This window comes from Pelobates fuscus, chromosome 2 (genome assembly GCF_036172605.1).
Source record: "Pelobates fuscus isolate aPelFus1 chromosome 2, aPelFus1.pri, whole genome shotgun sequence".
Taxonomy (NCBI): Eukaryota; Metazoa; Chordata; class Amphibia; order Anura; family Pelobatidae; genus Pelobates; species Pelobates fuscus.
In genome coordinates this window covers 214,385,312-214,400,747 of record NC_086318.1, presented here as the reverse complement: position 1 = coordinate 214,400,747, position 15,436 = coordinate 214,385,312, and the positions used below count along the sequence as shown (strand labels likewise).

The 15,436-nt window shown below is 41.1% G+C and overlaps 1 protein-coding gene across 11 annotated transcripts in view; it reads right to left on the bottom strand.

Annotated features, from left to right (window-relative positions):
- The window catches only part of PTPRK (protein tyrosine phosphatase receptor type K), a 405,796-nt gene that overhangs the window by 34,924 nt on the left and 355,436 nt on the right, over positions 1-15,436 (bottom strand). For 10 of the 11 annotated variants that reach the window (XM_063443155.1, XM_063443159.1, XM_063443156.1 and 7 more), the window contains 2 exons: positions 1,935-2,119; positions 665-752 (listed from right to left, as the gene is read on the bottom strand). In XM_063443155.1, the coding sequence (XP_063299225.1) occupies positions 665-752; positions 1,935-2,119 (273 nt within the window). Of the gene's footprint in view, positions 1-664; positions 753-1,934; positions 2,120-4,123; positions 4,136-15,436 lie in introns of all 11 variants that reach the window. The other variant, XM_063443164.1, reaches the window with a different exon arrangement.

Genomic DNA, 15,436 nt, shown 5'->3' with positions numbered 1-15,436 from the left:
GGGGGGATATAATTTTATTTAGAAATTTACCAGTAGCTGCTGCATTTCCCACCCTAGTCTTATACTCGAGTCAATACGTTTTCCCAGTTTTTTGGGGTAAAATTAGGGGTCTCGACTTATATTCGGGTCGACTTATACTCTAGTATATACGGTAACTTGCCACTTTGTCACAGTACTCTAAATTTGACAAATCCTAATTTAAATAGATCTATTTCATTGAATCTACATCCCTTCCGCTATATTGGTTACACTGAATCCTTTTACGCTTTGCATACAGAGACTAATCTGCTCTTCAGTCCTTTTGGACACCATTAAGAAGAAATATGTTCAAATTTAGAATCATTGTTAAACTTCATGTTAACATATAGATGTTTGGCAGCTTCTGGTGCTAAATTTCAATATTCAGAATTACTGGAACAATTTAAAAGACAGATAAAAAATTAACAATAGGGGTGAGGTAGACATGCCACTGCATTAGGTATAATCATTACATCATATTATTTTTTAGACCTTGTATGTAAAATATTTCTGATATACTTCTAGGCAAGGGGTCTACTTCTGGATGGATACATTTTCCATTTAGGAATGGGGAAAAATGAAGCATGCAAGATGAATGGCAACAACGTTATGCATTAAAAAAAAAAAAAAAAAAGTGTTCACTCACAGGCAATGATGTTCCCATATCTGTTCTTTGTCCTGTTTTGATCTTTCTTAGCAACATCCCACGAAGCAGACTGTCCCTCAAAGAAACCCTAAAACATAATAAAAGATACATGTTCCAGAACCCTTTATATCACAGCCTATATTAATTATCCTGTAACCATTCTCTCTATACCATAAGGGCTACAAATATATTAATTACATTATCCAAAAATAAATTATATTCAAACATAAAATTGCAATTCCTTAAAGAAACCCTAAAAGCCACATGTATAATCTGCTGTTGTGATTATGGTGCCAGGAGTGCTGTCCCAGTGTAGTTGTCAAAATGCTTCTGCACGGTTTCTCAGTTAACTGGGTCCAATGGGTGCACAAACTGCTTCCAGACTTCTCTAGCTGGGGAATTTGGATGCTGATGTAGGTATTAATTCATTGACCAAGAGTCTCAGCTGATTGCCCTCAGCCAATGAATGAGTTCCTCTCCTCAACAAATTAAGATTCGGCTTCTACAGCTCCCAATTGTTCATGTATCATTTTTATGTCAACACTAAAACACTTAGAAATATTAGATGACATTTGGTGATGGGCAGATTGATATTAATTTCCTCTGCATCAGGAACCATTGATGTAAGAGCAAAAATGATTTAACTAGTTGTGGTTGTTTAAAAAATTGTAACCACCATCTAAACAAAAGTTTCAGTTTTTTTTTTCTTTTTTTTATGGTCTTCTAGCTTGCTGAAGTGCTTTTTGGTGAGGATATGCTCATTTCAATTACAGTTTATAAAGTGCCTATTTTCTGTTTGAAACCCACAACTCTTACTTCCCTGGCTGTCGATTAGACAGTGACAGTGGTTATCTGGACAATTCCGTTGGCTCCAAAGATTTAACAGAAGCTGCAAAAATGCTCAAGTCATATTTTACCGCCGTGTCCATGGCTGGTGCCTAGCCCTTCCTGGCTGCACAAGCGAGCGCACTCATGGCTCAAAATCACAGGTTTCTCAATGAGAAGTGGGCATTTCTTTGGCACAGACTGAAAGCCTGAGATCTGCAGCTTTTGCAAGATATTTTACATATAACTCTAATACAAAATTGCATAAGTAAATGCTTGCTTTTATTGGGGTATATTTACTAAATAGTGATTTATTGGGCAATAGAGTGCCCCTTTACCAGAAACAAGGATTTGACAATCTAAAGGAAAATGTATTATATTTCTGATCTCTAAAAAGAATCTTAAAAACCGCACTTGCATTGTTTATACAGTGTGTGAGTTATACCTCATACTCTTCTTTAAATCCATAGCTGTCTGAAGTCTTCATGAGATTAATGTGTTGTAGTAAATCAGCTACTCTGATTGCTGGGTGAAGCTGTCCTGTCTGGTATGGAGATTCTGTTCCCTCGCACAGGTAACGAGGGACATCCAGAAGGCGGCTAGACTCTGCTGTGGCGGTGTGGTTTTCATCTATGGAGGAAATTAATAAATGTTTCAGCTAGGTGTAATCAATAAGTATAGACAACATGATGATACGTCCCATTAGAGACAAACCATCTTGGCAAAATGAAATATTAAACTTTATTTTTATTTCAAACTTCATTGCCTCAATCAAAGCGCAGTGATAAAACTAGAAGCCTGTATCTTCAGTGACAGATGTGCAAGTTGAAAATATATATGATACCAAAGGTGATTTTTTTTTTCTTTTTTTAAATTAGACACCAAGCATTTAGGAACAACATGCTACAAAAAAACAACTTATCATTTTTTTTATTTGAAACACAAAATATAATTTAACACATTTTTCATACAAAAATATATTACATTTTGCAACTTTTAAAACAAAGAACCTCACTCTTTTTTTTTTATTGTAACCAAATGAAAACAAAACGATTTAATACATATGTTACAAATGCAGAGAAGAAGATACCAAACTAAAGGCACGACTGCTCATATTGGGAAAATAAAAAAAATTACAGATCTTGACACAAACATGCCAAACAACTTCTACACAACCAATTATTAAAAGCACTCCTTAAAAGAAAAACTGTGATTGTGATTATTATTTACAAACAAAAGATTACATGTATTATAGCCAATCTCTGTATGTTGTAATGTTGATGTAAGTATGTAAATGTCACTTTTCAGTGTATCTTCTTACTTACCCTTGCTCTATGGGGTCAGCCATCCTCTTTAGCCAAAAACAATTCAAGTAGTCAAGAACTAGCACGAATCATGACCGAATAAACAAGTACCAAGAACTTCAAAAATGAATTTAGATAGTTAGGATTTTCAAATTGTTCATGTCATTAATAAATAAGTGGTGCTTCTGACCAAAGAGGGCTCATTGTGGCTTCTCTCATAGAGCAAGAGTGGGTCAGGAGATGCACTGAAAAAAGGTACTCGGTTATATTCAAAGATTATAAAATAAGACAACCCATAGACTACATCTAACCATTGATTTTCAGCACACAAAAAAAATCAAATAAATACAATTTTCCTATAAGAATGTGCAAAAAATTTCAATTCAGTAGTACAAAAAGATGACAAAACAGGTCCAGTACCAAATGTACAATAGACAAGAACTCAGAGACTAACAAATATGATCATCTAAATATCTTATAGCCTTATCAGTTTCTGACCGGTATTATATTTGTATTACAATACAAGCTGGAGATTCATACTGAACAACTGGCAAACATGTTTTTTTTTTAGCATGCAGGAATTACTATGTTCTAAGACTAAATTACTATGATACCAGGAGTTTGTCTAATGAAAATAAACTAGTACACTCTTTAAATAATAGCAGCTGTCTTGACTTATGCTTTCACTTATTTTGGCAGGATTTCCAGGTATGATTGCACTGTTGAAAGTGTTATTAGAACCAATTAAGTCTGCAAAGAGGTCCTAGAGTGACACTAAGCACCAACCAAAACTTTAGCTTCATTAAGTGGTTTAGGTATATAGATTGTGACCCTGCAGTCTCACTGCTCAATTATCTGATATTTAGAAATTAAATCACTTGTTTATGAAGCCCTAACTACACCTCCCCTGGCTATAACTCACACAGCCTCAATAAAAAGGTTTTCATTTTCAGATCTTACAGCACAGTGTGTTTATTTTAAAATGTATTTTTTTTTCCTTCTTACTGCTCTGTTACTAAAACTTTAATTATACACAGGCCCCAGCAGCTTATTAACAGAAGAGGAGATTTTCAAATCAATCTGTAAAAAATTGTCAGACATTTTCAATTAAATGCACTTTTAAGGGATACATTCTTTTTTTTCTCAGGAAGTATAAAGAAAGCCTGTGGGAGTCTTGAACGCAAGGTGAGGCTAGGGTGCATAAACAAAGTGATTTAACTCAAATGGAATGACCACTTCAGTAAGCTAACGTTGCCTTGATACTTGAAGTGTCCCTTTAATGCATTTAATGAGCTGTAAGGTAACAAATTACATTTTTAATTTTACTCACCAGTGATTGGCACTATGACAGGGCAGCAAGAACAGAAATAGGAAGAAAGTTGATTAATCCTGCATAATGTGTTTGAGTCAACATAGCACTAACTCAAATGTTTAGGTGATACCATGATTATGAAAAAAAAAATTATAATAAATAAAATGTAAAAAAAGCTTGCATGCAGGCTAAATTATGGACTAAGAAAGCTAGGAGTAGTCACAAAACCACATGAAATTACGTCTATGTCACGTTTTAGAAAGGCTCACTGTAGCAGATAGAATGATGTGAAGCAAGACTGTGAATGTAAAGTTCTGCCATTCCAAATATAAAAATAACTATACACACACACAGTAGACCTTATTAATAGAGGTGTCTGCACATATCCATTCATTACATTCAAACATAATGAAGATATATTTTTAAATCTGACACCAATTAACTATACAACTACAAAATGGTTGAACACTGGGTTCCAAAAAATGGTAAATGTTGTATACAGCATAAAATAAAGTATCAACTAGTGTACGGGGGGGTAGCTAAGGCGGGGCTAAGACTAAAATCATTACATTTGTATCTAATCAGGCTTTACGGAGTTGTGACTCAGATACACTAACTGAAATAGACAAAATAAGAAATAGCCGATAAGAGGTAACAGTGGTAATGGTGGAAACTGGTTCTTATATTTCAGGAAATAATCATATAGCCAAAAGTAACAGGGTTCTAGTGCTGTAGCTATCTTCACTTGTTCACCCTTACTAAAAAGGTAAATAAAAGGTTACTATGACCCAAAGGAGAAAATAAATAGTGAACGTAGTAATACCTCGTCTGTTCTAAGGAAAGCAACAGCCTAATACCAGCACAGGACCTTAAATGAAAATTCATACCATTTCCTGTTAGTCTCCTATCTACCATCTTGGTACCAGACATAATAACACGACCTACAATTATAATCCTCACGTCCTATGAGAATCATCATTTAGTTATTAACCACTTAGAATCAATATTGCAACTTACCTGGATCATTGATATGCGTGTGTCTTCATATTCTGGAGCGATTTGTTCATTTTCAATTTTTACATTTATGATATCCATCTTGGTAACAACTGTTTTCGGAGATTCCTACCCCCTTATCTGCTATTTCTTATTTTGTCTATTTCAGTTAGTGTATCGGAGGCACAACTCAAAGCCTGATTAGATACACATTTACTGATTTTAGTCTTAGCCTTGCTTTAGCACTATTTGATACTTTATTTTATGCTGCATACAACATTTACCAGTTTTGGAACCAAGTCCACCATTTTGTAGTTGTTTAATCTACAGGGTTCGTGCCCAGGATACTGCTACTATCCTCTCTGGTTCTTTTTCACCAGACCTGCTGGTCGAGTGAAAAAGCTGTTTAACCAAGGCTTTCTATCTAGCCTTGCAGCCAGAATAGGTTTGCTCTGCGGTATTTGGCAGACATCTGAACAGTTGACATAGTACCAGGTTTTAGATTACTCTTCATAGCCAAGGTCAATTTTACTACCCACAACTAACAACTGTGCCAACGATACCATCAAACTTTCATTTCCTCTACCAGTACTAAAGTGTTCTTTAACCCCTTAGTGACCTCGGACGTATCAGGTACGTCTGACAAAAAACGGCCCGCGGGAATTAGAGCGCTGGAAGAAATCATGATCGCTTCCATCAGCTCTAATGGCATTGCAGCGATGCCTCGATGTTGGAGCGATGCATCCGATGCTCTGCCTGTACTGAGTGCCTCGAGGGGTCCAGGCACTTAGTAAATATGAAAAATATATATATTTTTTTAAATAAATACATAAATGTAAAAAAAAATAAAAAATAATAACCCCATACCCTCCCTCCCTCTCCATGTACTTGCCGATCACCACCGTTCACCATCGTTCCCCCGCCGGCGATCGGTTTTCTTCTGTAATTTAGGACCCCCAGAGGCTATGTGACCGCTCTAAAAGATCGGTCTCATGGCCACAATAGGTATCCACAGTGCTGCCAGCAGGGGGACTGCCTGAACTGACAGGAAGTCCCTCTGCTGGTGAAAAAGTAAGTAAAAAAAAAAAAAAAATGAAAACTAAATGTAAAAAATATATATATGATCACATACATATATTAAATAAATATATATATATATATATATATATATACATACATACACACACATCTTATATAACGTCATACTAAGTGTATTTTTTATTAATATATACATATATTAATATAAAATACACTTAGAGTAAAATTACACATGTATATATATATCTATCTATCTATATCTATATCAAAATACACTTAGAATGAAATTATATATCTATGCATATCCCCTTAATGACCGTGGAGCCCTGGACTTACCTGGATCAGCGATCCGATGCGATCACAGTTGGGGGGACGGGGGGGACGGGGAGACTGCCGGAGAACCCATCAGTCCCCTGCAGCAGCTCTGGGCCACCCCGGCGTTGTGATCACTATCATCACATCGCCTCAATAGGAGTCTAGGAGCTGCCAGCAGGGGGACTGTCTGAGCTGTCAGACAGTCCCCCAGGCTGCTAAAAATATATATTATACATATATATGTATAATATATTATAAAATAATTAAAGCATTTTATAATATATTATACATATATAATGCACATATATTATTTCATTATAAGTGTACTTTGAGATATATACATATGTATCAAAATACACTTATAATAAAATCATATATATGCATTATATATGTATAATGTATTATAAAATGCTTTAATTATAATATATTATACATATATAGTAAAAAGAGTGTGTGTGTCTATATACACACACACTATATACACACGTATTGTGTGTGTATATATAAATTGAATTATTTTTTTTTTATAAAAAACAAATAAAAACGCTATGTTTGGCCAGCGTTTGTGACTAAGTGGCTACTACAAAAGACTGGAAATACCCAAATTAAAATACCCTGGGTTATCTACATTTGAAAATGGTATGTCATGATGGGGTTATTTCACATTCCTGGGCTACCATATGGTCTCAAAAGTCAACACTGAAACTTCAAACCAATCTGGCAAACTGAATTGGGCAAGTCCTATATTGACCCTGTAACTTTCCAAAACACCATAAAACCTGTACATGGGGGGTATTGTTATACTCAGGAGACTTTGCTGAACACAAATAAGAGTGTTTAAAACAGTAAAACTTATCATGACTATGAAATCACCAGTAAAAGTGCAGTTTTTGTGAAAAAAAATGCAAAAAACAAATATGAACGCTAACTTTGGCAAGTGTTTGTGGCTACTTCAAAAGACTGGACATACCCCATTTTGAATACCGTGGGTTGTCTACTTTTACAAATGGTATGTCATGATGGGGTTAATTTTAATTCCTGGGCTGCTATACGGTCTCAAAGGCAACCTAGGCACAGCAAACCAATCTGGCAAATTTCACTTTGCAAGCATGGAAAAAGGGAAAGCCCTACATTTGACCCCTGTAAGTTTGCAAAAACCCACATAACCTGTACATTGGGGCACTGTTGTACTCAGGGGATGTTGCTGAACACATATTGGGGTGTTCTTTGCCAGTAACACATAACAGGAAATGAGAATCCATGTCTAAAGTACAATGTGGGAGAAAAATAACACAAAAGAATGACAACCCAAAAGGTTGACAAAGACTGGTGGTAGAATTACTGCATGGAAAATGTCAAAATACCACCATTTGAAATACCCAACCTTTTTTCACACGAGTACCCCTTGGCAGCCCATTTCCATAAATTGTACCCCTCATATTAGTGAAATGTTTGTAATGAACATAGTTGCTGTTATTTCAAATATATTTGTTTTTATCTACCATAGGCTCTCTCTTCCCCCCCCCCTCTGCCCCAAGCTCTCCCCCCTCTGCCCCAAGCTCTCCCCCCTTCGCCCCCCTCTGCCCCAAGCTCTCCCCCCTTCGCCCCCCTCTGCCCCAAGCTCTCCCCCCTTCGCCCCCCTCTGCCCCAAGCTCTCCCCCCTTCGCCCCCCTCTGCCCCAAGCTCTCCCCCCTTCGCCCCCCTCTGCCCCAAGCTCTCCCCCCTTCGCCCCCCTCTGCCCCAAGCTCTCCCCCCTTCGCCCCCCTCTGCCCCAAGCTCTCCCCCCTTCGCCCCCCTCTGCCCCAAGCTCTCCCCCCTTCGCCCCCCTCTGCCCCAAGCTCTCCCCCCTTCGCCCCCCTCTGCCCCAAGCTCTCCCCCCTTCGCCCCCCTCTGCCCCAAGCTCTCCCCCCAAGCTCTCCCCCCTTTGCCCCCCTCTGCCCCAAGCTCTCCCCCCAAGCTCTCCCCCCAAGCTCTCCCCCCTTCGCCTCAAGCTCTCCCCCCAAGCTCTCCCCCCTTCGCCCCCCTCTGCCCCAAGCTCTCCCCCCAAGCTCTCCCCCCTTCGCCCCAAGCTCTCCCCCCTTCGCCCCAAGCTCTCCCCCCAAGCTCTCCCCCCTTCGCCCCAAGCTCTCCCCCCTTCGCCCCCCTCTGCCCCAAGCTCTCCCCCCTTCGCCCCCCTCTGCCCCAAGCTCTCCCCCCTTCGCCCCCCTCTGCCCCAAGCTCTCCCCCCTTCGCCCCCCTCTGCCCCAAGCTCTCCCCCCTTCGCCCCCCTCTGCCCCAAGCTCTCCCCCCTTCGCCCCCCTCTGCCCCAAGCTCTCCCCCCTTCGCCCCCCTCTGCCCCAAGCTCTCCCCCCTTCGCCCCCCTCTGCCCCAAGCTCTCCCCCCTTCGCCCCCCTCTGCCCCAAGCTCTCCCCCCTTCGCCCCCCTCTGCCCCAAGCTCTCCCCCCTTCGCCCCCCTCTGCCCCAAGCTCTCCCCCCTTCGCCCCCCTCTGCCCCAAGCTCTCCCCCCTTCGCCCCCCTCTGCCCCAAGCTCTCCCCCCTTCGCCCCCTTCTGCCCCAAGCTCTCCCCCCTTCGCCCCCCTCTGCCCCAAGCTCTCCCCCCTTCGCCCCCCTCTGCCCCAAGCTCTCCCCCCTTCGCCCCCCTCTGCCCCAAGCTCTCCCCCCTTCGCCCCCCTCTGCCCCAAGCTCTCCCCCCTTCGCCCCCCTCTGCCCCAAGCTCTCCCCCCTTCGCCCCCCTCTGCCCCAAGCTCTCCCCCCTTCCCCCCAGCAAAGTTGTGTGTCAAAACAATCACAGATTTAAAATAATAATAATAATTTGGCATAGATTGGTGGTAAAATGGTTGCATGAAAAGAGTCAAAATACCCCAGGTTTATTATCTTAGGGCGTCTTCTTTTAACCCCTTAACGCCGTTACGGCGTTCTATGCCGTCCCGCTTTAAGTGGGCTTTAAAGCCGTTGCGGCGGCATAGAACGCCATAACGGCTTTGTGCCCTGGAGCGCCCGGGTTACTTAGCTTCCCGGCGCTCCGCTTCGGGAGGACTGCCTCACAGCCCAGGCAGCCCTCCCACGGCAAATCAGGCCCCCGAGGGCCATGTGGTCGCTCTCAAAGAGCGATCACATGGCCCCCTATAGCTGGCTGTGGATCTGCCAGCAGGGGGACTGTCTGAAATGTCAGACAGTCCCCCTGCTGGTGGGATCTGTAAAAAAAAAAAAAATAAAGAAACATGTTATAAAATAAAATAAATATATTTATATTGATATATATATATATATATAAAAATATAAATATATATATGTAATATATAATAATTTATGTAATATAAAAATATAAATATATATATGTAACGTCATACAGAGTGTATTTTGATATTGATATAAGTACATATATCAGTATTAAAATTCACTTAGAATGACGTTACATATATATAATATACATATATTATATATATATATATATATATAAAATAGATATATACACATATATTATATATATATATATATAAAAACATATAATTACAATAATAAATAAATAAAATATTGAAACAAAATTTAATATAAATTATATATTCATATGTAATTTCATTCTAACTGTATTTTGTTATTCATATATATATATATATATATATATATATATATGTGTAACAAAATACACTTAGAATGACATTCTCTATATATCTATATATAAAATGCAAATAACCGCAAATATATATATATATTTGTGTGAAGGGCTCATGATGGCAAAGAGAAATAAGACCTTAATAAGTGTAGGATGGTATAAAAGTAGCAAGTCGGTTGTGGTGTGCCGGAACCGACGATTAGGTAGGCCTGAAAATAAAGAGGGCCCACCAAGAAGAAATGTAAGAAAAAGGAGTTGATAAAGAGGTGTGGGTGGGAGGGTGATGCAACGCTGACCTCGAAGGTATGGAGCCAGGTAAGGGGTGTCTTATGTCATGATGAATGGTTGTAATATGTTGTGTTCCAAAAGGAATCTTTTGAATAAACTGAAGGCTCTGTTGTAGGTTTTCCTGGTATTTGTAGATAGAGCTAGTTGGGACAAAGTTCTGCAATGTTGCATGATAACGTCTAGTCCATTACTAGCTGATGGAACAGTGGAGTGGCCGTGGCTGTGAGCGCGGCTGATGGGAGAAGTTGATGAAAGGCCTGGAATTTAAAACGAGACAAATTATCAGCTGCCTCGTTACAAATACCTGGAATATGAACACAATGCAAGAAAAAATTATGACATGCTGCCAACCAAGTGAGTTTCCTCAAAAATCTCATGATAGTAAGGGAGTTGGAGCGACCTTTGTTAATAATGGAACAGGTTGCTTGGTTGTCTGAGTAACACCTGACTGATGAACCTGTCCATAGATGTCCCCATGCCACGGCAGCCGCCACGATGGGATAGATCTCGAAAAGAGCTGAGGTAGAGAAAAAACACTCCAGGTCCTGCACCCTCTGAAGGCCAGCTACCCCAAAGCCATTCGTTCCCAAATATCGCTGCAAAACCTGTGGTAGACGCCGCGTCTGTCCAAACAGTAGGAGAAGTGTCAGACAATTGAGGGAGGAACATGCTTTTTCCATTCCAGGAGGTTAAAAAGTTTCTCCACATGAGAAGGTCTGCCGTGGCTTGGGTATCTAGGGATAATCTGTGTGCATCATGTAGAAACAGTGGGAACATGCTGAGGAGACGTGAGATGAAAGCACGGCCTTGAGGTATAATACGCATGGCAAAATTGAGTGACCCCAGTAAAGATTGTAATTCTTTGCGGTTGCAAGTGCGTAGTTGTATATAGAGGTTGATGTTTGTCAGGATGTTTTCTACCTTAGTGCGTGGTAGGCTAGCTTGCATGTTGGCCGAGTCTAGCATGATGCCCAGGAAAGTGATGATGGTATCTGGGCCTTCGGTCTTGGTAGGGGAGACTGGGACCCCCAACTGGTTGAATAGGCTGACTGTTTCTTTGAGGCTACTGGGAGGGGAAGAATTCTCCTTGACCATTAGGAAATCGTCCAGATAATGTATGACTGTAGGGCATCTGGATATATTGAGTAGTAACCAGCATAGGATTTCGGCAAATGTGTCAAATATGGCTGGACTACTTTTAGAACCAAAAGTTAGTCGTGAGAAAAAGTAGTAGTTCCCTTCCCACTTGATGCCATGTAGGTGCCACAGTGTGGGGTGGATTGTTAGTAGTTTGAATGCATTTGTTATGTCGGTCTCGCTGAGCCATGCACCGACTCCTGCCTGTAAGATAGCCGTAATGGCGTGGTCTATAGTGGAATATTGCAGGGAAAATTCCTCCGATGGTATTAGGGAGTTGAGGCTAGGAGTGGTAGAGGTGTGTGGTGCCGACAAATCGATAACAAGTCTCTGCTTGTTGGAAGATTTTCCTGTGACAACCCCGATAGGGTTTGTCCTCCATGTAGTGAAAGGAGGGGATTGAAAAGGTCCCAATAAGAAACCTTCTGTCACTTCTTTAGCTATGAGTGTGTCAACAGCTGTAGGGTTGTGTTGGGCGGATTGTAGATTTGGACATTCCAGGATTCCTGAAGGCATATGTATGATACTTGTGTGGAATCCTTCTGATAGACCAGAGATTATGAAATCTACTAAATGTGTAGATGGATGCTGTGACAGAAATGTCGCAAGTAGGGATATGTTGATAGACGTTAGGTACTGTTTGGGATACATTTTATTGGGACACATGATTTTTGCATGTGCCCTGAAACATTTTGAGCATATATGCAATAAACGACAACCGCTGTAATTACATGTACCAACATTAAAGTTATTACATATCTGGGATTTGCCCAGAAACTTGATAGGTCTACCCAGTTTGTCTTTAGCTATTTTCTCCGTAGGACCAGCGGAGCTAGGTCCTTGCACGTGGGTATGCTCGTTAGCAGTGGTGGGACAAAAATTTGCCGAATGAGACATGGAGGAGCAGTATGCACAAGCCGGCGTCCTTAGCCCTGCAAAGTGTCTGCAGAAAATCACTGTGTCTATCTTACTCCAGTTGGACCTTGTCCCGTACTGTGAGAAGGCGCCTGACACTTTTGCAGAAAAAGATCTATGGTAATCGTAGAATGCCGATCCACCATATTTATTGCCCAGGTCCACCAGCTTGTGCATATACATGTCAAATTCCTCACGCCTGTGTGAGTAAACGGCACATATGACATCCCGGTAGATGCCAAAAGCCAACACAAATTCCGGGATGGTGAGTTTCCTGTTTAGGCGTGCATCCCTGGACTTGACCACCACAGAAATATCCTCATACGCATAAGTTTTATGCTCCACCACATCCTGGGAGGCAATTAGTAGTGCAGCTAAGTTGACATCTTTACCTTCCAGGATGTCTTTCTTAAGGTGCTCAGGTATCATATGGGCAGGGTTAACCTCTTGCTCGTCAGAGGTGGTGGCTGGAGAAACTAGTGGCAACTCGACCAGTGGCGGAGGGGTCACAGTGGCTGACCCAGCCAAGGTAAGGGCTGTGGTGACCGATTCCAGTTTCTCCAGCCTGGAGTTGACCTTGCCCATGGATGACATGAGGGATGTAAGCATGCCATGTATATCTGTCGGGTTAGACTGGCTAGTCCCTTCCCCTGCATCAGAGTTATCAGTTGAGGTGTGCAACAGTTTGTATAGTTCCGCTTTCCTGGCAGTAGCGGGGAAAGGAATGTGTCGCCTCCTGAGTTCGCTAGTTATGCGAGGGATTGTCCAGGACCTGAATGATGCAGGACTAGCCATGTCTTCTTCCGGTGATGGGGTGTTTGGTCTAGCCGGAGTGCTCGGGATGGAGAAATCCTCTACCCCTTCTTGAGACATACTAGATGAGAAAATATACCGTTAGTGTTGAAACCCAGGGGATGTACTGGCGGGCTAATTATGCCGTGTGAGGCGAAAAAATTAATCTTGTCCTTTGGTGACAGGTGAGGCCCTGCTATTTGCCAAGTGGCTATGAGAGGCTCTATCTATGCGTTGGCGCGAGGGAATATTGAGGCCACCCATCGTAGTGGCAGGAATTCGTAGGCCTCTCGGTGACAATAAAAGAAAAACAGGGGAAGGGAGTGACAGGTGACGCCCTCTCTAAACTTTGCGAGGCGGCTAACTAACGTGTGGCTCGAGGGGTGTTTGCCTCCGAAACGTTGAGGCGGGGTGTTGGCCTCGCGGACCTCTAAACTATAGGCGGTATGCCAAGAAGGGAGATACCTATTTGGGCCTATACCCCTAACTTGCCAGTACTCTATGTCCTATTTAGGGAGAACGTATGTGATATGTGAGCAGGCTTACGTACCTGATAGTATGTATACGTATATGATGCGTAAGGTATAGAAAACCTGGATAAACCTAAATGGGTAGAAATAGATATGATAGTATGAGAAATGGATCCTGTGATACTAACGTAGACTAGATATGCTGTGGTTGATTTTATTAACCGTATGTGTTGAAGGGGAACAATTTAGAGTAAGGTAGTACCCAGCCTGATTTGTTATGGAGAAAAACCGTAACGCAGGGATTAGCTTGTAGTGGCTACGTATAATGTGTATACATGGTGACCAATTTAAAAATATATATGGCCGTGCTACTGTAGTAATCATAGTGCAGGGAGTATTACGTGATTTATCCGGTATGGATTATATAAGTCTGGGTGCAAAACGACAGATGGTTTGGGTGAGTTATAAAATATGAAAATTGACCATATGCAGAAAAAGTTGACGTATGAGAGGTTAAACCAAAAGTGTGATTCAATCCCGAAAGTGTGTGATGTTGGGACCGAGTTCTGTATACACGATATATCGTTTGAGTATATGCAGAAAGGTCAGGAATTGTACGTGCCATGTAATCGGGTGTACATGGTAGTGACAACGTAATATACACAAATAACTTAGAGAAACCTTATCACATATATATACACTATACCTATTCCTGATTAATTATCTGAGTTCTTGTGTATGTAATTTGAGTACATAAAGAAAAAGTCAGCATATGAAAACGTGCCATGTAATAGAAGTGTACATGGTGTGTTGCAACAGGAACAAAACCCGTTGTTTCAAACAAAAATTCTCTAAGTGCTGGTGGAAGGTACACAAAATAATGTAAAGTTTAATCAAGCAAGACTATGTATATGTATACCAAGATTAATATCAAGATCTAATAATACAGAGAGCCCTAACCTAAGTATAATTAATGAATATGAAAGCACAAATTAGGAAGTGTATGCTCTGATCATTATATGTATATAAAATACAGACTGTGTACTCAATGAACTATAAACAGCATATTTAAAACGGATAATACTAATATCAGACACTAAAAAGTCTTATAACATGGTAAATAGCAAAACTGAAGTGAAGGAGGGAGAAAAGCAAAGCATCCGAATGCTACATACTCAGTACATTGGTTTCCGGAAACCAGAGGGTTAAATTCGCCTGAGACTTGGCCGTAAAGCGTGTGGCCGTAAAGTAAGGCTGAATAATGATTGCGACGCCGTGGGAATTAATCCGGGCGACGGACTTACGTTTTAGAAGTCCTGGGGACTCAGTCAGCGAAGAAGACCGGGTTTTTGTGCGTGGCTGGCCGTGGAAAGACCTGTAAGGAGTTCCTGGACACAGCTAACACTGAAGAAAAAACGCGGAGTTCCGAAAGCAAGATGGCGCCGTCCGTGAACCGGAAGTGGATTCAGGATGCAACGCTGACCTCGAAGGTATGGAGCCAGGTAAGGGGTGTCCCTTAAGTAGGGAAGGGGTGTGTCATACGCCCCTCCCACAAACACAGGCCAAAAGGCCTTACTACATATATATATATATATATACATATAATTACATAAAAGATTACATTAGTATACACGTAGAATTTAAATACCTATAAATGCATATATATTAAAATTCTACGTGTGTATTTAAGTAATCTTTTAACATAATTAGGTGATTTGATTAATTAAAATTTGATTGACATGCCTGACAACACAGGGAGAAAGTGCACAG